Source organism: Lepisosteus platostomus, chromosome 26 (genome assembly GCF_059453375.1).
Source record: "Lepisosteus platostomus isolate fLepPlt1 chromosome 26, fLepPlt1.hap1, whole genome shotgun sequence".
Taxonomy (NCBI): Eukaryota; Metazoa; Chordata; class Actinopteri; order Semionotiformes; family Lepisosteidae; genus Lepisosteus; species Lepisosteus platostomus.
Window position 1 is genome coordinate 13,082,453 of NC_142636.1, and position 21,632 is coordinate 13,104,084.

At 38.2% G+C, this 21,632-nt stretch overlaps 2 protein-coding genes and 1 long non-coding RNA gene across 3 annotated transcripts; 1 reads left to right on the forward strand and 2 right to left on the reverse strand.

The window, feature by feature from the left end:
* Nucleotides 1–289: 289 nt before the first annotated feature.
* Nucleotides 290–5,015, reverse strand: LOC148640216 (uncharacterized). The gene is made up of 5 exons (XM_088620559.1): nucleotides 4,883–5,015; nucleotides 3,792–3,896; nucleotides 2,433–2,576; nucleotides 1,493–1,603; nucleotides 290–1,001 (listed from the first exon to the last, which is right to left on the reverse strand). Exons 1-5 carry the CDS (start codon nucleotides 4,929–4,931, stop codon nucleotides 805–807), a joined length of 606 nt encoding a protein of 201 aa, XP_088476685.1. The 5' UTR covers nucleotides 4,932–5,015; the 3' UTR covers nucleotides 290–804.
* A 7,060-nt stretch (nucleotides 5,016–12,075) lies between these two features.
* Nucleotides 12,076–18,911, forward strand: LOC148640217 (uncharacterized). The gene is made up of 2 exons (XR_015930554.1): nucleotides 12,076–13,306; nucleotides 16,940–18,911. It is a non-coding gene; the product is annotated as an uncharacterized LOC148640217 (long non-coding RNA).
* On the reverse strand, nucleotides 14,230–18,977 carry LOC148640218 (phospholipase A2 inhibitor gamma subunit B-like). The gene is made up of 5 exons (XM_088620558.1): nucleotides 18,839–18,977; nucleotides 17,775–17,894; nucleotides 16,464–16,607; nucleotides 15,366–15,479; nucleotides 14,230–14,752 (listed from the first exon to the last, which is right to left on the reverse strand). The coding sequence occupies exons 1-5, from the start codon at nucleotides 18,885–18,887 to the stop codon at nucleotides 14,547–14,549; spliced, it is 633 nt and encodes a 210-aa protein (XP_088476684.1). The 5' UTR covers nucleotides 18,888–18,977; the 3' UTR covers nucleotides 14,230–14,546.
* Between the last annotated feature and the right edge of the window lie 2,655 nt (nucleotides 18,978–21,632).

Consider the following 21,632-nt stretch of genomic DNA (forward strand, 5'->3'; position numbering starts at 1 on the left):
TAACTACAGAATGCACGTTTTCAGCAGCTTACATAGTTTACAATAAAGTTACATTTCTCAGGTTAGGTAAGGGGATGAGGCACATACTGTATTCAGTAATTTTCCAGCTTCTCTGACTTTGGTTTTCTTGCTAATGTTTTGATATCCAAAAACACTTACTACTATAGTGTTACTATATTCGTTTTCACAAGTCTTTCATTTGTACCACATTTTGCAGTTTAACCCTTTGACTGCTGTACCTTCCTGAAATCCTTCATTGCTCCCTAGAAGAACAGACAAAACAGCAGTGTTTTGGTCTTAATTTTATTTTATGTCATCAAAAAACATTTCTTGATGTTTGTACGTTATATGTGTTTTATAGATTAGTAATGGACAGATCCAGCACTTTGGCTTACATTGCACCTGAAGTAATTTCCTAATTAAACTAAATAGTTGGATAAGGAGTCCAATCACCTGCATTTTTGTAGGTTTTGATCATTTGCTAATGTAATTATATGAATGTAAAGCCTGCAGGAACCCTGCCCTCAGAGACAGGACCTTATCTAATTCTGCTACAGAAACACAGAGAGGAATTAATTGCTGTGATCAATAATACAACACTGCAGACCTCTAAGGGGGTGATACAATTCTTTCCAATCAGGGGGAAAAAATCCAATTCATGAAGGTCATTTTTCATATGCAGACACGCACAACAAAATGCAAGCCATACTGCAAAGAGATTGATAACCATTCTTCATCAGGCATCTATACGACTTGTATAACATTCGTTCTTTCCAGAAGGAGGCATGTGGGCGTTATCAGCTCTCAGTTGAAGAGCTTGATGAAAGCAAGAGGCACCAGCAGGAGAAATACACTCTGCCCTGTGCGCATGGCGTTGTTGCACAGGTTTCCAGAACAGCATGTGGTATTGAATGCCTGGCCTAATACCTGTGACAGATCTCCTATAGTTGCCGTACAGACGCTGTTACTGGCACATCCCTTGACAATCTGGTTACTTAAATCTGAAAAAAACAAAAATCAAATTAATCCTTCAGCCTGTAGGTAGAGAAATAGAATAATTGGGTTCTATTCTTTTTCAAGGAAACATTACGTTCTTATAATTATAATACAATTCAAATCAACTGTTTCAATAAAAACTGGCACTGCTCCTTTCTTCTTGTTTTTAAGATTACATGCTGTATATAGGTTACCATTAAATTACAACAGCCACAAAATGCAAGTGATTCCATTGAAGGTAGCTATTCTTAATTCTTTTATCATCTGTGTAGTGACTTCTGAAAGCTTCCTTGTGGGAATATTGTTAAGCTTTCGTATGGGTTTTGCTTCACTGTGAAGACAAGTTTCCCCTCTGCCGTTTTCATGTTCCACTCTGTGCCATTTGACTATGCAGAAAGCCATATTTCTAATTACACTTGCGAATGTCTCAGCAGGGCAAGCAAACAATAAACATATCCTTGGCTGGACGTGTACATGCTGAACAGCCCTAACTTACCAGCCGTGATACAGCGATTTTCAACCCCTTGACAAGTCAGAGTCTTATTGCAGACAGTTCCATCACAGTAATAACACTTCAGACCACTGGGGGTAGTGTCTGTATAAGCAGCTGTAAAACACAACAAGCATGTCAGAAAGCACTACCAGTGGCCTAAATTAATAATGCTGCCGCATTTTAATTCTAGTGTTTCTAGAGAGGGACCCTGTGATTGTAGTACCCTTTGCTCTTTTTCCAAACACATGTGGTACTTGTTTATACAGCAGCAGTCTCACCCCACTGCTTTAAACTCCATACTGCTGCTGAGGACTGCTTGTGTGTAGGAGGAGATCAAGACTTTTATCTGATGAAATGTGAAGTTGTTCTGCCTTGGTTTAAATTGTTTTACTTCTGGTTACAGGTCACATACCTAGCTTTGTCTTATGTTACAGCTTTGCATGATCTCTATCTTGGACTAAGTTTCCATACTTTCAAGAAAGCATTTGCTACCTTTTAAGTCATCCCTATGCAGGATTTTGAGCCTGAATTTCCAGAAATGGAAAAATGAGAGAATGGAATTTGCATTGCTGTGTTGAAATCCTTAATGTTTTGCATTTTCCAACTCTTTAAATGTGTGTTTTTACTTATTTATGCTGTACAAAATATGGGAAACATACCTTTTTGGCTTCATTGATACATAGAAATACATGGAGCATTTACCTTGAACTGTTGTGACCCAATCTTTGGAGATTCAATGATCAATAGGGATATGAAACTGTTAAATGACATGCTTGTTATCTTCCCACACAAAATAAGCAGTAGAAAACTTGATACTTGCTGATCGTAAAATACACTAGTGTAGATTATGAGCAACTTTCTGATGCTCCTAACATATTTAGTCATTCAGGGATGTTAAAAACATATGGCTTGGTTTGATTAGTTGGATTAGTTATTTTATTACCAGGAGCAGTAGTGTTGGTGTTGCAGTTGTCTGTGGCACAGCAGTTTAAATTTTCAGTCACTCTTACTGATCCAAGATTTATAGACAAAGCACCTCCTGTGCAGATGTTAGATGTTGTGCAGCTCTTCACCGATGTAAAAGTTCCTGAAACAAATGATTCAATATGGGGAAAAACAATGAGAATTTACCTGTTTTTAAGGAACTGAAAGAAACAGTAATCACTTTGTATGAATCTCTAGAAATATATGTGTGTATATATATACTGTGTATACAGGTTTAAAGACCGTGTTGTATAAGCATATGTAATGAACAGCTCTAAGCTTTAAAAAGACAGTTTTCTTTTAGATTGAATTATTTATTCAATTTATTATTCTTTATTCAATTATTTATTCAAAGTTATTTCTGAATCCTAAGTGATCCTCCTCAGCTCTGTTTCCCAATTCATTTTGCGGGGTTATCTTTAAGGGACTGTTACAAAAAACACATTCTAAATTGAAAATGAATTCAAAATGAATATTGAATATCCATATGATAATTTGGCTAGTGTCCTCAATACAATAAACTGCTTTTTGCAACATCTTGAAAAACCATTTTCTTGATAGTCTTCTAATGTAATCCTAGCATTTCTATAACATTACCAATTATAGCCTAATTAGTCAAGTTCCAGTTTTTTTGGATCTTCCAGCAGTATCTTAAGACAGAGGCAATACCCATGAACTGGAGAATTGCTCATGAAGTGTCCATCCCTAAAGAGGGTGACAAAACTAAGTATTTATAGATCAATACATCTGAGTTCTTTTACATGTACAGTAAGCTTATAGAAACTGCAACTACTTGAGAAGCAGAGAATCGCATACACCTGTATATGGATTTAGAGTTATTTGAACTAGCAGCAGCAGTAATGAACACACTCTGGGTATATAAAATGTATGGTCTGTATACATTTTCAGAATTATAATGATAAAGATTCTCAAATTACAGGCAGTAGTCGTTTGACAAAATGTGTGTGCCCTTGAACTGATAAGTGGTTAGCAGAAATCAGAGTACATTCAGTATAAGGGATACATGCTCCAATCGGGACAGGGAAACTAGTGGAATGCCACAGAGATCCAAATTAGTACAACTGCTCCCCAAATTCATATCAAATCAATAAAGTAAAGGTTACACCCATGTTGAAGGGTTAAAAACAAGAAAACATTTCAGTTACGATATCTTAATATGAGTCCACAGTGCAGAAACACTGCATTTTGTATTCTTTTTTACTTTTCACTGTGGAATTGATCCTTGCTTGTCCTTATACTGTACATATAATCTTTATACTCCATATGCAAACTCAAACAATGAACATATTTCTCTTACCTCCAAAGGATATATTCCCTGTAAAGCACTGTGTGAATGCGGAAGGGCATGTAATCTGTGTACAAGCGTCTGTCCCTGCACACACACTACAGCTGAGACTGGTGGCTACAGAACAAGTGAAGAAAACAATTAGACACTTTAAATTGACATTAAACATCCAGTGCAATGGTCTGTGCTATGAAACAGTGGGAATAACCACACAACACTGACAGCTTGGTTTAGTGCATTCAGTTCCAAACATAGTATATTTGCTTCCTCACAAAAAAACATCTACTTGAGGCATACTCTTAAACTTGTTTTCAGATCTTAAAACATTAAATTGTATTTATAGCTCGCATCATTCTTGTGTCAATTTCGGAATTTCCATCTTTTGGGTGTGTTCCCTCGAATGTAACCCGTTCTGTTGAAGCCAAAGGAAAATAGCTTCCGTGTTTTGTCTGACACGTGAAGAGCTGTTCTGACTGCAATATGGGACCAAGCTCTTAAAAAACAAGTTCAGCTCTGCATTGTGAAGGTCTTGAAACAGAATGCCTAATCGAGTGTTTTTTTGTAATCGGAGACTTATATCAGAAAAGGGTACAAAAGAGTCTCCGACTTTCTATTAGAAATGAGATGAATGAAAATCATCAAATTGCATCGATGATTAATAGTCTATATGGGGTATAGACTCTCTATAACTTCTTTAACTGTTCCCCAGCTCTTCAGTTCCTCCCGGTTTTCTCCTTTGTTTTCTGGCTCCAAAACTATAATAGACGGGTGACTCGTACAGTACAACTTCGGAAAATGGGGTAGAACTATCTGATGGATATTTACTTGTAATTCCAAATCATACATTTAAATCTATATATATATATCACTTTACTACATAGAATACCTTAATGCTGTTATTTGCATTTGCGATTTCTGTATTTTGTTCAAAATGCGATCTTACTTTTGCTCCATTTTGTAGAATTAACTTGAATCAATGTTGGATTTTAAACGTTTTCTATGAAATGGTCGGAATGAAAAACAAATTAACGATTTAATTCTAGAAAGACGTAGAAGATAAAGGTATGAATGTCGGGGAAAATACAGACGAAAGCTTGTCCTACCCAGGGGAAAGAGCCCACAGGTCAGAGCGAGAATCGCCAGCATCTTCATCTTGTCCCGGCAGGTGTGGTCAAATGAAGTTCTCTAGCGCCAACGACATTATTTATAGGCTGGCTGTACGTGCAAAAAAATGCGAGTTTAACGTCATTTCTGAAGAATGGAAATTTGTTGAAAAATGCGTGACCCACATTCCCCAGATAACACAAAAATCGGAAGAGTCGTCGTAATGTGTATATATGATGCGTTTTCTCATATGTTAGAAGTGGTGCATTATATACAGTATATATATATATTAAAGTTCCCTGGTACTTTTTCTACATTTGAGCGTTTATCGTAGTTACAATTTGTGTATTTAAGTTTAAATAATTAATAAATAATTATCTAATTCTATTTATTTAATAGTGTTAGGAAAACGTTGTTAAAGTCTAACCAAGCATACACAATTCTCATTACAATTTTAAGTTATATATAGAAATCGTTTTGCCACATGGGTCGGTAGTACGTGTCTGCAAGTGTAGTCCTTCGTGCGCCTTCTACAAAACCTGCTAGCTAACCATCACCGCAACATTCCTAATTCCTGAACAAGAAAATATTTTAATGTCATTAACTTGTTAATCATACCTTAATGAGTGTAATTTATTTAATGCACTCTTGTTTTAAAATTCTCAAGGTTTATCTGGCATTCTTTCGAACTGTGATTTGTATGTTTAGGTTGTGACACTTTATCCTTGCCAAATACCGGTGTTAATTACGAGAAAACGATATGGGTACATCGTTTTGTAGTCTCAGTGCTGTAACCACGTTTTAGATAATTCATTTGAAAGTATTATTTGGTTTCTGAATATTTTGTCTATTCAATATAAACTGACTTCAAACATTTAATCTTTTTTTTACTGAAAAAGTGAAGAGGCATCCTTAGTTGTCAGTTTAAAACAGGTACATGTTGTCTGCATACAAATCCAAATACCTGACGTTTATCTTTGCATATACAATGTGAAAAAGTAAATTATGTGTTGAAAATAGCATATTGCTCTATGATAGTGTGATATAAACTGCTTTTCAAAAAGTGTCTAAAATATATGTTATGTTCCATTTATTAAATTATTATTATGTCTGTCTTCTACATCTCAATATGCACACCAGTTATCAGTTTTAGAAATACAACAGAGTAGAAGCTTTTCCTCAACTTTTAAATAAAAAAAAAACCTCATTATAATCCACTGACATCTTAATAAATAAATCCAAAAGAGCACTGTTCAGACCTCATCACATCTGGGACCACACACTCAAGCACAACTCAATTAAGCCAGTTATATAGTTGAACATGGGTCCAAACACACGCTGGCACCCTGTGAAAATAATCATAATCATTTGTGTCTTTCAACCTAAACAAAAAAATCTGTTTCTCCATGTTTTCACTGGCATCCTGCCCAGCAGGTTTAAAACCGGTGACGTCGCGATGCTAGCTAACAACACGAATGCTTTAAGGTGTGACTTGAGTAAAATGCAGTAACACCCCAGAAACCACTTGAAACCTTGTCAGAAAACTTTTTTTTCAAGTGAAAACATGCAACGAGGCAGCCACTTTATATACAGTTTACATACGAGATGACACATTTGCAATAGCTTCGTTTTTTGAACATGGGGCACCCTTCATACGGAAGAATCAGAGTTAATGAAGGTGACAAGATTCATACAAAGCCAGCAAATAATCAATGAGAAAGTTCAGGATCTGATTGTGCTGTGATCTTTCCCGTCGTCTGCCTACAGTCTGCCCCTGCAGTGTTACAACACCGTGTTCGTGACACTTCAACTGTCAGGTGAAACATCTAAACCACTCAGTTTTTAGAACATCTTCCCCATAATTAAGAAAAGGCCTCTTTCACCAAACGTGAGATTTCAGCTGCAAACCCTTCCTGGTTTTGTTAGGGTTGGTGTGTTTCTTTATCTTTCGGGTCTGTTTCCTTTTTCAAGTTCTCCCAGTCTTCCTAGCACAAACACAGTGGCAGGTGATGCCTATCAATTACCACACAGCCCGGGGTGCCACATCACATTATGAAGGGCTGCTGAACAGGCGAAACCAGTCCTGAGCTGAGAGGAAGGACAGAGGACAAAGGAAGAAGGGACAGTACACTGTGACATCTGGCTAATCGCACGCAGACAGCCCCCACATGTTTGTCTGCTTACCCACAGCATTCATCTGGGCTTCGCCCGTTAAAGTCCTGGAGGTCTGCTCAGATCCAGTGTATATACACCTCAACCAGTGGAGACCAGGTGCTCAAGTTAATAAGAAGAATAAATCATCATAATAATTGCTTACATTTATATAGCACATTTCTGGAGACTCTACTCAAAGCTCTTTACAGGTAATGAGGACCCCTCAACCACCACCAGTGTGCACCCCCACCTGGATGATGTGCCAGTCCGCTCCCCACATACCAGCTTTCATTTGGGAGAAGAGCAGAGTGATGAAGCCAGTTCAGAGAGGGGGATTATTATGAGGCCATGACTGATAAAGCCCAGGGGGAAATTTGGCCAGGACACCAGGGTAACATCCCTACTCTTTGCAAGAGACACTCTGGGATTTTTAATGACAACAGAGAGTCAGGACCTCGGTTTCACGTCCCATCCAAAGAAGAGCACCTTTTTACAGTATAGAGTCCCTGGCATTAGGACCCACATAGACAACTGGGTGAGCGCCCCCTGCTGGCCCCACTAACACCTCTTCTAGTAGCAACGTTAGTTATTTTCCCAGGAGGTCTTCCATCCAGGTACTGACCAGGCTCACACTTGCTGAGCTCCAGTAGGCTGCCAGCTGTAAGTTGCAGTATAATATGGCTGATGGCTAAAGTTCTCTCATCTTCACCTGCCCTGCATTTGTTAAAGACAGCAGCGTAGGGGGAGGATAAGAGGTCAAATTGTTTGGTATTATTGTTTGGTGCTGCACAGATGCACAGACTCTCTTTTCAGTCTGTAGTGAGGGAAGAGTGTCAGAAAGACCTGATTCACAAAAGTGTCGCTGTTTTCATTCATTGTCACACGGCCCATAGATACACAGTTAGTGAGTGACAGGACTGTGCGGCCATGTGGATTGCTCCTTGGGATCAGGGACCTCAATGTTTATTTTGTTGTTTTTTTTGTGTATTCTATTTTTGGTAGTATCTTATACTGTTGGCTACAGGAACAACAACTGCAGTGTTGGTTTTAGATGCTGGTGCAGGATCCAAGAAGGGAGAAAGGTTCTAGCTCTGATTAAAGGTTCTGGAGTTGCCGGCCACAGGACCTGCTAGTGGTCACTACTGTTGTCAACGCAGAAGTCCCACGCGATAACCTGTAACCAAATGGGCTGTGTCTGCCTTGCCCTCACGTTTGATCTCTGCTTGTGACATGACTGTGCAGTGAATCTGTTTTTGAGTAAGAAAATGCAGCATTGCCTAATAGTGTAAAAAGTGTGAAACTCCCCACTCATGCAACTATGTTTTTTTTCCCGGAGGAGTGCTGTCAAAAATGCAGCCTTGACAGCTCATTGTTTTCACAGAATAATAAGACCAGTGTTGTATCCAGTACATGTACAACTCAGTACATCCCGGAAATCTGTGTCCTCTCCTATATACATTGATTTGGATGCTACACAAACACAGAAAGTGGTGAGACTGTTTTCTTTCATTGGAAAAAAAGCTCTTAGGATTGTGTAGTTGTTTTTTGTACTGTATGTCTTCTGTTGGAATGCATGAGATTCTATTAGTTTGCTATGGGAGTGTGAGATTAACCCCTGTGCGTGAATCACAAGCTTGATGCGTGAGACTTTAGCTCCCTGCATTACATTTATATTAAATCATGTTGGAGAGAACATCTGGAGTATAGGAACGTCTTAAACAACAACAGAATGCATGTACTGCTATCCAGCTACCTGAAAAAGTTACAAATCTTTAACTTAACTAAACACGTCACACCCAGAGTCAACTAACAGGTGTGTCTGCATTCCTGACAAACTAAGCTCTACAAGGTGAAATATTGCACATGTAATTACAGTATTTGCTTTACTTTCCATTTTTATCAAATCATGTCCAGGATGGGTTCAGGGTATCGATGCAGTGTATAAAAAATGTATGCCTGATGTGGAGGTTTATAGACCTCCATTTCAAAACAGGACTATAAAGGCACTAGTGTTGTGGAGATAAAAACACTCCTTCACTAAATCCTGTTTCTCATGTATTTCTTCCTGTAGTGCATAGGCAACTGCTTCTAGCATTATCTTTCTTCGTAATAATGCTAGTTCTTGAAATGCCGGTAACCCTGCTTAGGAGTATTTGCCTCACATGTACGTGTATAGACATCTGAAATATTAAGGTGTTCCACCTGTTCCCTGCATGATGTTTTTTTCTAAAAGCAAAAGACAAATCTGCAGTACTTATACGAAAATTAACAGCTGGTTTGCAGTCTGTCTACATAGTTTAACTTTGCAACAGGCTAAAGTGTGATTGGAGTAGTTTTCTAAAGCAGAGTAAAATATTTAATCTGTTTGGTCTTCATTAATTCTTTTATCTCATGTTTCTTTAGATTTTTTTTGTGTTTTATAGAGTAGTGATGGGCAGCTCCATTGCTTTGGTTTTCATTCCACCCCTTTCTTCCACAGAAATGAACTAAATATTTAAATAAGGGATTTGTGGTGTTGTTTTACACAGCGTATTTAATGAAAATCATACAGATGTAGCAGCAGTCCAAGCGAACACGCGCAACAAATATTGGACTGGAGTCCAATCACCTGCATTTTTGTAGGTCTTAATTAGTTGCTAATAAAATAAAAATAACAGTAAAGCCGTGATCAACAACACAATACTGCAGACATTTAAGGGGTAACACAATTCTTTGCAATCAAGGAAAAATAAGTTCAAATTCACGAAGCTCTTCATTCTTTATGTGCTATACAGACACACAATGAAATATAAGGCATAAAAGGATAAACAAAGATTCCTCAACAATCACTTGTTTCAACATTCCTTCTTTCCGGAAGACGGCAGAGTGATGTTATCACTTCTCGGTAGAAGAGTTTGAATGATGTAAGAGGCAGCAGCAGGAAAACACACTCTGTCCTGTGCTCTTGGCATTGTTGCACAGACTTGATTTTTAATTCTAAATTTCATTCTGATCCAATGTGGCTGGATTCTGATCCAAATCAGATTGAGGTGTGTTACAAGTTTTGTCACTGGCACATCGCTTGACAGTTTGGTTCAGACCATTATTAATAGCTGAAAGAAAAACACAAAATCCTGCAAATCATCCAACAGTAGGTGAATAAATGTAATAATTTATTATTATAATTTATTTTTTAATTCCTTTTTTCTTGTTTAGAAGGTTAAATACGTAGGCTGCTATTACACTACAACAGCCACAAAAAGTAAATGCTCACTTGAAGACAGTCTTAAGTTGTTGTATTGTTGTTTGGAGACTTCCGAAAGCTTTCTTATTAGAATATTGTAATATTTTGTATGTTTTGTTTCACTGTGCAGATGTAAGTTTCCACTTTTATATTAACAGTCTGCACTTGACCGTACTGTACATAATCTTACTGCAGTCAGTCCCATCACAAAAATAACACTTCTGATCACTGCGGGTAATGTCCATATAAGGGTCTGTAAAACACAACAGTGGACATGTCAGAAATGAAGGAGTCCTTAAGTCCTAAATTACTGCTTTTCTGTCCTGGTGCTGGAGAGCCACTGTGAATTCTGGTTTGAGCAGATGAATCAAATGTTCACTTAATTTGTTTATATTGCCACTGTATCTGCACTGTAGGTCTGAGCTGATTGTAAGTTTCTGCAAAACCTAGTTATCTGCAGCCCTCCGTGACCAAGAGTGAATATGACTGACCTGAATGAGTAATGATTTAATTTAATTATTTTCATGAATAATTTATTTGGCTGATACTTTTATCCAAAGTGACTAAGAGGGGTTAAGATTACCTGTCTTTTTACACACACATTTCGGTACCAGAGAGCAGCAATGTTTCACCATTGATTTGAATCCATGGTCCATTCCCAGCTTAATCATATTACTGAAATTGATGATACCTTTCACCTGGAACTTTCATAATTTTAAGCAAAATTCTGAAATATCCATCCATCCATTTTCTAACCACTTCTTCCAATTCAGGGGCATGGGAGAGCCAGAGCCTATACCAATAAGCAACAGGCACAAGGCAGGATACATATTGGATGGGCTGCCAGTCTCTCACAGAGCACATACAGACACAGATACAGGGTCAGTCTTCCAAGAAGTCAGTTATCCTACCAGCATGTCTCTGGGCTATGGGAGGAAACCCATGCAAACACAGGGGGAACATACGGTACAAACTCAACAGAGGGCGGTGAGCGCCCTCTGCTGACCCCTCTAATACCTCTTCCGGCAGCAACATTAGCTGCAGTGGGTTTCCAGATGTGAGTTGCAGTGTGATATAGCTGCCGGCAAAAGAAAAAAATCAGTTTATGTAGAATCCAGTTAGATATAGTTATTTTATGTTAAGACCACCGACAGCACAACTGAAATTCATATCCAGCAGTGACCAGCTCTTATTTACCTCACTAGAAAGAGTGTGCAATATGCTTTGACAACTAGAAATAGGAGTTTACTTTCTGTGTTTTGGGATTTAAATAGGTTACTGTGGCCTGTTGTATTCTGTGCTGTATGTGTTCCTGTCTTTATTGCAGAGGTCTGAGTCACAGCAGATTAATTTCCGGTCACCCTCAATGATCCAATATTTGCAGACAAGGGAGCTGGGCAGAGGTCAGGTATCATGCAAGCCCAGGCAGTTATTTGGTTATTCACACTCCCCGAAAACAATTGATCACCAGTGTGCAGCATCCACCTGGGTGATGCAACAGCAGCCATATAGCCCCCAGACCACTCACCACAAGCCAGCTCTCAGTGGGGTGGAGAACAGAGTGATGAAGCCTATTCATAGATGGGGACTATTAGGTGACCATGATTCACAGATCTATCTGGAAGGAGGGAGAAAACCAGAAAGGAAACAAACTGCTATGAATGCTGACAGGAGCGCTAGGCAGCAATCTCCTGTACCAGATAGGTCTTGTTGTCTTGTTCCTATTTTGGATAAATAAGCTGCTGGCTCTTAATAATATATCCGAGATAGCATCTACTGTACATATGTAAGCATATATCCTATGTTATTGTTATTTTTGTTTTATTCAGCTTCGCAGGTTAAAACATTTTTTAGCGATATAGAATTCTCTGTTTTAGTTTGTAGATAGGTTTATGTTAATAAAACTTTCTTTGTTTTCTGGTTGGTTACAGGATAACGTGACTGCACTTTCTGTTCTCGGCACACTAGTTTGTGTGTTTCCGAGTCCAAAGTAAATAAAATGTTAGTCCATCAGTCTGCAATGACCTGAAAGAGAGTGTTCTCTGTAGTAGACCTTTTTGCCCAGATACAGATTTCCTGAATTCAAGATCTCATTTACACCTACGGCCATAACCTCACTCAAAGCTGATTCTCTTGCTTAAAAACACAGAAGAATGGAAGAAATTCCTAAGAAGGTATTACAGTTTCTTTTTGTTACACTGCTAACCAGCTATTAGCAAAGTGATAGGCCCTAGGCAGGTAACGAGATCACAAGAGACTCATAAACAGAATAAACTGTTAAATCCAAGGTTAAGGTCTAAAGACTAGCAAAAGGTCTAAAAAGCCAAGAGGAAGACTAATCAAAAGTTACCCAAGACAAAATCCAGAAATCAAGGTTACAAAGGCAAAGCCAAAAGCCCATAAACCAAGAAAGAGTCCCAGAAGGCTATCTTAGAGGATAAAAAGTGTCAAACCCAATACTGAACGAAGGTGGAACAGAGTAGGGTTTAAGTAGGCCAGGGAGGGGAGGCATAGTGATATAAGAGTACTGGGATTGATTAACGATATTGTCACGATTGCTAACCCCTCCTCTTAAGGGAGCTCCAGCCCTTCCTCGTTCCCTCTCATTGTCTGCACCTGTTCCCTATTCACGTTCCCCCTTAAAAGCCAGACGCGGACCTCACTCCTGGTTCCTCATTGATTTCCGTATCATGAGAGCCCGGGGTCTGGCTCCGTCCTTTCTGTTCCTAGTTCCTAGTTCCTGGTTTCCCTCGCCGGTTCCGACCCGGTTCGTGTTTTAATTCCCTGGATGGATCCCCTGGCCTTGGACTCTACCCTTTGTCTCGGATTACTCCTTTGGATTTCCTACATGGATTGTTCGCCTGGATTCACTCCCCCTGGACACCTGCACTCCATGGACACGCCCCCCGTCTCCAGACCCTTTTCCTGCATGACTATTTTTCCCCTTGTGTCTTCACTATTCTGGATCGTGTCATCCGCATAGGGCCCGGAAAGAACCGTTCGTTACAGATATCTGGTTGATCTGCCCATCCCCCGAGTAGATGAGGTAAGAACCAGCGGTTTAGGCCCTCTGTAACACTTCATTTCTGCTCAAGAGAAAAGTTGTTGTTTCATGTTTTCAGGAACTGTGAATAACCAAATAACTGCCCAGGCTTGTGTGGTGCTTCAAAGGCAAAGCTTACAGTCGAAATGTAGTGAAATTCAGAAAAGGAAAATATCCCCAGTGGCTGAGGGCATTATGGAAGACCTGCTGTATGGTACTAGAAACATTATTTCTCCATAGTGGAAGAATGACTCTCAGGACAACATAATATGAAAGAAGTTCAGATTTACTGTAGCTTTTTTCAAAAGATTGCTTAACTGGCTTTCACTCTCCAGCAGAACTGAACTGTTGAAATATTTAGATTTTTTTAAATTAAAAATGTGCACAGGTGTGAAGGCTTTCGTAGGAAACATCAACAAAATGTTAATATTCAGCACCTTGCATACAAGTTACATTTCTCAGGTTAGATAAGAGTAAGAGCCACATACTGTATAAAGCTGTATAAAACTTGCTATGATAGTTGAATACATATGGAGATACAAGAAAACTGCTGAAGTGTATAACATATATAGTAACCCAGCAATGTGTTTGAAACCTTTAAGTTGGTTTTATGAATAGTTTATTACCAGGAGGAGTATTGGAGTTGCAGTTATCTGTGAAACAACAGTCTAGTTTTGCAGTCAGCTTCAATGCTCCAGTAATTTTTCAGCTTCTTTTACTTTAGCTCTCCGGCTAATATTTTAAGCCTAATATTTATAACCCCAGAATACTTGTTCCTGGTATCTGGCTTCTGCTACAACAGTATTGCCATATCCCTTCTCACTCAAGTTATTAATTTAAATCCACATTTTCGGATTTAACCCTCTGACTGCAGTACCTTCCTAAAATCTTTCACTCCTCCCTATAAGAACATGCAAAACTTGAGCTGCTGCTTGAATAAGTCTTTATTGAGTACATGGAGTTACAAAAAGCATAGTTGAAAAGAAGTGCCATTTCAAATAATTTAAGAATTATACATCCCTTTGCAAAAACATTACCTCTATTTGAGGTAGACCTTTAAGGGGGTGGTAAAATTATTTCCAATCAAGAAAAAAACATTCAAATTAATAAAGGTCGGCATAAGCAATCACACACAATGAAATATAAGACATAAAATGATAGATAAGGATTCCTTATAAACCTCAATGTCACATGTTTCAATCCTGCTTCTTTCCAGAAGGAGGGATGTGGGTGTTGTCATCTCTCAGTTGAAGAGCTTGATGAAAGCAAGAGGCACCAGCAGGAGAAATACACTCTGCCCTGTGCGCATTGCGTTGTTGCACAGGTCTCCAGAACAGCATGTGGTAATGAATGCCTGGCCTAATATCTTTGATAGATCCGTTTTAAATGCCTTACAGGTATTGTCACTGGCACATCCCATGTATGTCTGGGTCTGATCATTGACAGAACCTACAAAACAAAAAATCAGAGGAATCATTTAATCATCCATTCATCCATTCATGCAGGGGGCAGTGCGGTGGCTCTGTGGTTGAGGATCTGCACCTGTGGCTGAACAGTTGCCAGTTCGTATCCCACAGCCGGCAGAGGAATCCAACTCTGCTGGGCCCCTGATCAAGGCCCTTAACCCCAACTGCTCCAGGGGCACCATACTGTATAAATGGCTGACCCTGCACTCTGACCCCAAGCTTCTCTCCCTATCCCTTCCTTCTTTTTATGTGATTAAATATACAGTGTAGGCTATCATTAAATTACAACAGCCACAAAATGAACGTTTTTCCCTTCAGGTTAGTTATTCTCAATTCTTTCATCATCTCTTATATACAGTATGTGTTGTGACTTGTGAAAGCTTCCTTCTCAGAACATTGTAATTTCTTCATCTGTGTTTCGTGTCAACGTGCTGATATTTCTATCTTGTTATTTTCATTTTACTCTCTACATCACTTGACTATGCAAAAAACAGTATTTTTGTAATGAAAGATTTTTGTAAGAAAGTCGCAGCAGAGCAAATGCTCAACATGGCCCATGGTGGGAAATAGAATCATAATAAACAGCATTAACTTACCAGAAGCTGTGAAACAGCGATTTTCAACCCCTTGACAAGTCAGAGTCTTCTTGCAGACAGTTCCATCACAGTAATAACACTTCAGACCACTGGGGGTAGTGTTTGTATAAGCAGCTGTAAAACACAACAAACATGTCAGAGATTATGCACTACACCATTACCAATGGCCTAAATAAATGACAAAACTACATTTAAATTTCAAATCACATTTTTCAATAATTCATTTATTTTGCCAATACATTTTTCTGGTGTTGCCAAGAGGGGCTGTGACTGCATACGTTAACACATTTTGGTACTTGCTTATACTGCAGCCGTCTTCCACACGGATTTGAACCCGTGACCACTACTGAACACTGCCACCTAGCTGTACAAGGAGACCAATGCTTTTCTTTGTTGGAACATGGAGTCTAATTGCCCAGCTATGGTTACACTACGTAGTTTTATTGACTTACAAATTCACAGTAGCTGTAACTTGAAGTCCATTTCCGTAATTTCCAAGAAAACAGTTGCAAAGTTCTCATCACGCTTATACAGCATTTTGAAACAATTTCAAATACTAGTAAGAGGACGTTTTGGGGTGAGAGAGAAGAATAGAATGGAATGCTTACCATTGTGCTAAAGTCTTTATGCATATTTCCACCTTATTCAACTCTATTTTTACTTATTTATGCAAGAAAGGCTAATGTTCTCCTGAAAATATAATTATTTTGTTTCAACCTAACACTTTTTTTTTTCTGCCAGATCTACTGCACAGTATATTTTGAAGCTCAAAAGTAGGCCTTGAGCTTCATTGACACATAGGAATAAATGGTGTGAACAAGTCAATAGATTGAACTTACAAGTTAATAAATGGATGAGCTTTTATAACACTATCTTTGCTGCTCTTTGTTTAGTTTACCTTGAGCTGTTGTGACTGTGAGTGTTTGATCCATATGAATATAAAATGATTCTCACGCAAAAGAAGCTGTATAAAACTTGCTATGATAGTTAAATGCATACTGTATGGAGATACAAGAAAACTGCTGAAGTGTATAACATATATAGTAACCCAGGAATGTGTTTGAAACCTCTTAGTTGGTGTTATGAATAGTTTATTACCAGGAGGAGTATTGGAGTTGCAGTTATCTGTGGAACAGCAGTCTAGTTTTGCAGTCAGCTTCAATGCTCCAGTATTTATCGATAAAGGATCCCCTGTGCACACCTCTGGTAGCATGCATGACTTCACCGTTAAATCAGTAATCCCTGAAAATGATTGAATACAGTGGAACAAAAGTAATACATTTTCTGTTTAAAAAATGTGAAAGAAAGCTCTCCCAGTTCATATTGCAGGTTTATGTTCAATCTTTTTGGTCAGGTTACATAAAGCACCTTTTGTCACGATCGCTAACACCTCCTCTTAAGGGAGCTCCAGCCCTTCCTCGTTCCCTCCCATTGTTTGCACCTGATCCCTATTCCCGTTCCCCCTTAAAACCCAGACGCGGACCTCACTCCTGGTTCCTCATTGATTTCCACATCATGAGAGCCAGGGGTCTTGCTGCGTCTGGCTCCGTTATGCTTTTACTCTCTGTTCCTAGTTCCTGGTTCCCCTAGCCGGTTCCGACCCGGTTTGTGTTTTAACTCCCTGGATGGATCCCCTGGCCTTGGACTCTACCCTTTGTCTCGGATTACTCTTTTGGATTTCCTACATGGATTGTTCGCCTGGACTCGCTTCCCCTGGACACCTGCACTGCATGGACACGCCCCCCGTCTCCAGACCCTTTTCCTGCATGACTATTTTTCCCCTTGTGTCTTCACTATTCTGGATCGTGTCATCCGCATAGGGCCCGGAAAGAACTGTTCGTAACACCTTTGATATTGAATATCTTGAATATGAAATGTGAATCCCTTTCCCTTATTGTGGCTATTATCCTGCATATGATAAATTGCTTTCTGCAGGAACTTTATGTGAGTAAGACTTAAGGAGAAGCCAGGGCAAAATTTAAATTGTTTTACAAAAAAAGGTTAAATGGTATCTCATCCAGCCATCTAATTGAATATGGAAATAAGACATTAAATGCTGGTAGAAAGAATGTATCCTAGATCTCAGTTGTCAAAAGCAATAAAAAAATAAAATGCAGGAATGCACACTGATTAATCGTTTTCATCATCTTTCCATTGCAGGTTAACAGGTTTGATTTTGAAAGTGTGAATTTTAAATATTATTCCGTCTCAGAAATATTGTCAGGATAATTCCATGTTGAAAGATTAAAAAGAAGGAAGCATTTCAATTGTAATGTACTTCAACAAGAATTCACAGCAGAAACCCTGCATTTCTATTATGTGCTGTAGAATTTTCCTCTTGTCATTATACATATAATCTGTATGTTTGCACCTTGTTACAGACTCAAACTTTGAACACATTTCTCTTACCTGTAGCTTTCAAAGTCCCTGTAAAGCACTGTGTGAATGCAGGAAGGCATGTTACCTGACTTTGTGTGCACGTGGAAATGAGTGATGTTGGTAAACACTGATTACAGCTGAGGCCAGTGGCTGCAGAACAAGGGAAAAAAACAATTAGAAACTGACTTCAAATTGAAATTAAACATCCAAAGCAATAGCTGGCTGGTCTGAATCATGAAACAGAGGACATGGTCATCCAATACTTACTGCACAGCCTGGTTTAGTGCATTCAGTTCCAAACATACAGTATATTTACTTTCTCTCACAAAACCTACTTGATGCATACTTTCAAATTTCCTTTCACCTCTAAAAACATTAAATTGGATTTATAAGTGGCATCGTTCTTGTGCCTGTATCTGAATTTTAGAATTTCCCTCATTCAGGTGTGATTCCGGAAATCTAACTGGTTCTGTTTGAGCAGAAGGAAAAAATCTCACTGCAGACATTGATCACCTGTTAAGAGCAGTTTAGACTAAAATAACTGCGCAAGCTCTTAATAAACAAGGACTGGAAGAGAATCAGTTAAACAAAAGTCTAAATTAACAATCATTTCAATGAAAGTCATCAACAAGTATAATCAAGTGTCATTAATTAATTATTAATAGCTCGCCTTGAAAAAAACCCAGAGGTCTCCCGGGATCAAGGTTGAGAACTATTGAGCTAAAATACTTCAACATGGTCAATGAATCTGCAGTTGCATTTTCTTTATCTTGTTCAAAATTATGAGCTCAAATGTCTGTGCTCTTAACTTTAAGAAGCTTTTGAATTTAACTCCTTTCTGCACTTACAGTAGGTCAAAGTTTCACAAATCAATGTTATGTGTATCCTTCTGTCTCCTAGAAGAAATGTACTGTAGGCAAGTTTCAACTTGCGGCAGAATATCTTTAAAAACAATTTAAATACATTTAATTAAAAGTTCGATAAGCGTGATTAAAACTGTTTAGCTAGAATAAAACAAAACATCCTAAGGTTTTAATTAATACAACGGTTTATAAAAATGTTATTTGGAAAATACAGACGAAAGCTTGTCCTACCCAGAGGAAAGAGCGCACAGGTCAGAGCGAGAATCCCCAGCATCTTCATCTTGTCCCGGCAGGTGTGGTCAAATTAAGTTCTCTAGCGCCACCGGCATTATTTATAGGCTGTACATAAAACACAAATGCTGTCCCACCGGTAATATCAGAGATTCTTGCGTCAGTTCTGAAGTGAAAACATTGTTGTTGCCTTTATTTCAACATACAAAACCGCAATCGTTTGTATAATATGTATTATGTACATTAGAAAGCCCTGGTACTTTTACTACAGCATAATTTGCTGTGAATAATTGAATTTATTTTGTGAAAAAATGTTTTCATAGTTTTTGTGTTGTGAACAATTCGAGTATTAAAAAATTGTTATGATCTAAATAAGAATTCAATCATTTAATTAAAAAATCAAATATATATTAAATAATTTGTCGGGCAAGTATAGTCCGACGCTTACTTGTATGAAATTTGCTTGCTATCCATCACTGAAGTAACAGACAATCTTTTTACATACTATCAATTTTTAATAAAGTGATAAATATTAAATAAATCATATACTTAAGTTTAAAAAATCTCAGTTATTTCTATAGTCGTATTCCACTGCCCGCCGGTATTTTTTATGTTTCTAATGTTAGACTTGTTTGATCGGTTTTTTATGTGCCGGTGTTAATCACAAAAAAGAGTTTACATTTTTGTAGTCTCAGCGCTGTAAAACAACATTATATTTTTTGAAAGCACTATTTGACTTCCGAATATTTTTACAGACTGACTTTTGGTTCATCAAAAAAAGTCGGGAGACAACCTAGTTTTACTGCTTTGGAATTAATCAGGAGAAACCGCCATTCTTTAAGTACTAATATTTAAAATCGTTATCATGTGTTTTCCTTCAAGCATGTACTGTATGACCTTCAACGTAAAACAGCAGGGTTTTTTTGTAACAGGAAAGTGGGAAATATATACTGTAAAGGACTGGTCTGAGTAATTTTGTCAGTTTAGAATACATAGATGTCTACAATAAAAAGCAAAATGACATACTGTATTTTCACTGACAATTATTATGTACGTAACGTACATGCTATTGCCATTAGAAATACGCAAATTATCAGTTTGCGAAAGAAAGGCTGAATTAAATGGATACGTCTTAACACTGAGTCACGTTTTTAAGTATTTATCTTAATAAGCAAAGACACACACATCCACGCAGGAGCTGCTTATGTTTTTAAGTATCTTCAAATGTTTTGTGGAGTGTGTGAGCATTACAGAAGAATGATACAGATTTCCAGGGGATATGGAATTAGATTTGACACTGGGACACCAGGGCCAGACACACACAGTACACCTGTCTGCTCATAACCCCACACACAAGCACAATTTTATTCTTTCATTCCTTCATCCTGAAAAAACAGGTTAAAGCTGGTAATGTGTCAATGTTAGAAAACAAATTGCCTTGAGTAAAATGTAGTTACACCTCAGGCATCAACATGCACTGAGGCAGCCATTGTAAACAAGATTTACATGCAGGATGTTACTTATAGGACATACTACATTTGATATATTTTGAGATCCTACTGTAAGCATGGGTTTTAATCAAGTCAACAAGTTCCAACAAAAACAGGAAATAAAAATCAAAATTCAAGAAGTCATCTGTAAGGCTTGTTGTGCCCTGTCCAACCAGTTTTACTGCACCTTGTTCATGACACTTCAACTGTTTTGTGAAATATCTAAACCACAAAATTGTTTAGGACATCTTCCACATATTTTGGAAATGCCTCTTGCACCATATGGGAAATTTCGGCTGCAAAAAGTTCCAATCTTTTCAGAAGGCAGAGAAACCCTGCATCTTTACTAAGGCAAGTGTAGGAAGAATACATGTCCCCATGAAAATTTCATGGGTTATGTTTACTGGAATTGGTACTTATGATGGTCCATAGTTTTGTCAGCATTGGTGTATTTTTCCCTTTTGTGTCTTTGTTTCTGCTTCCTTCTCCTTTCAATGTCTTCCAGCATTCCTCACGAAAACAGTATGGCAGGTGGCTCATCACAAATTGAGTGATGGGCTGTTTGCCTAGATTCTCATCAATTACCATACAGCCACAAGCAACACATTAGGTTCTGATGGGATGCTGAATATGCTGAACCGGACCCATTACAGGGGGGCAGAGAGGAAAGATGAAGGAAGGACTTCACTTTGACACCAGATCATCTGCATGATTCCTCAAATATCCATCTACTTGTTTTCTTTGCTTACCCCCAGTGTTCAATTGGACATTCCCTATCCCTCATTTAAGTTGCGGATGTCTGGCATAAAAAATCTATTTATAATACCTTCCCAAAATTAGTTAACTTGTTTTGTTTTTTCACATGACCCCTTTTTTTCTTCTGTCTTCTTGCGCTTTTCCATCTGAAGTCGACGGTGGTAACTTTTAGTGATTGCGAGAGGAAATATAGTATGTTTTTCAGAGGCTTGTGCATGGTGGTTCAATTAAATCATATATTAACGATAATTTATCAGTTAACGTTAAATTAACTGTAGTATAATTTATATACTCCGGCGTATTGTTTTCTTTAGTCTTGTTCCCCACTGTAAATCTATAAATTGAGCACATTTAAGTACAGTATTTCTAATAACAATAGCGCTCAGCCGGTAACAATTATGAAAAGACCCTCGTAAATGTCACAGTATTGATCACAGAAAAGTGTCGTGTTCCATTGTCTACTTTTACTGAATTACACGTGTCTGTGTCTAAAAGTGCGGCCAATATTAATTTCAGTTCGAACATAAATATAAACGAGAATATCCGGG

Excerpts from the sequence above, each read along its gene's own strand:
- LOC148640216 (XM_088620559.1), bottom strand. The coding sequence starts at position 4,931 with ATGAAGATGCTGGCGATTCTCGCTCTGACCTGTGGGCTCTTTCCCCTG. Across the intron at positions 3,897-4,882 it reads CTGTGGGCTCTTTCCCCTGG|CCACCAGTCTCAGCTGTAGT; the intron begins GTAGGACAAGCT and ends CTTGTTCTGTAG. Across the intron at positions 1,002-1,492 it reads AAATCGCTGTATCACGGCTG|ATTTAAGTAACCAGATTGTC; the intron begins GTAAGTTAGGGC and ends TGTTTTTTTCAG.
- LOC148640218 (XM_088620558.1), bottom strand. The coding sequence starts at position 18,887 with ATGAAGATGCTGGGGATTCTCGCTCTGACCTGTGCGCTCTTTCCTCTG. Across the intron at positions 17,895-18,838 it reads CTGTGCGCTCTTTCCTCTGG|CCACTGGCCTCAGCTGTAAT; the intron begins GTAGGACAAGCT and ends CTTGTTCTGCAG. Across the intron at positions 16,608-17,774 it reads AGGGACTTTGAAAGCTACAG|GGATTACTGATTTAACGGTG; the intron begins GTAAGAGAAATG and ends AATCATTTTCAG.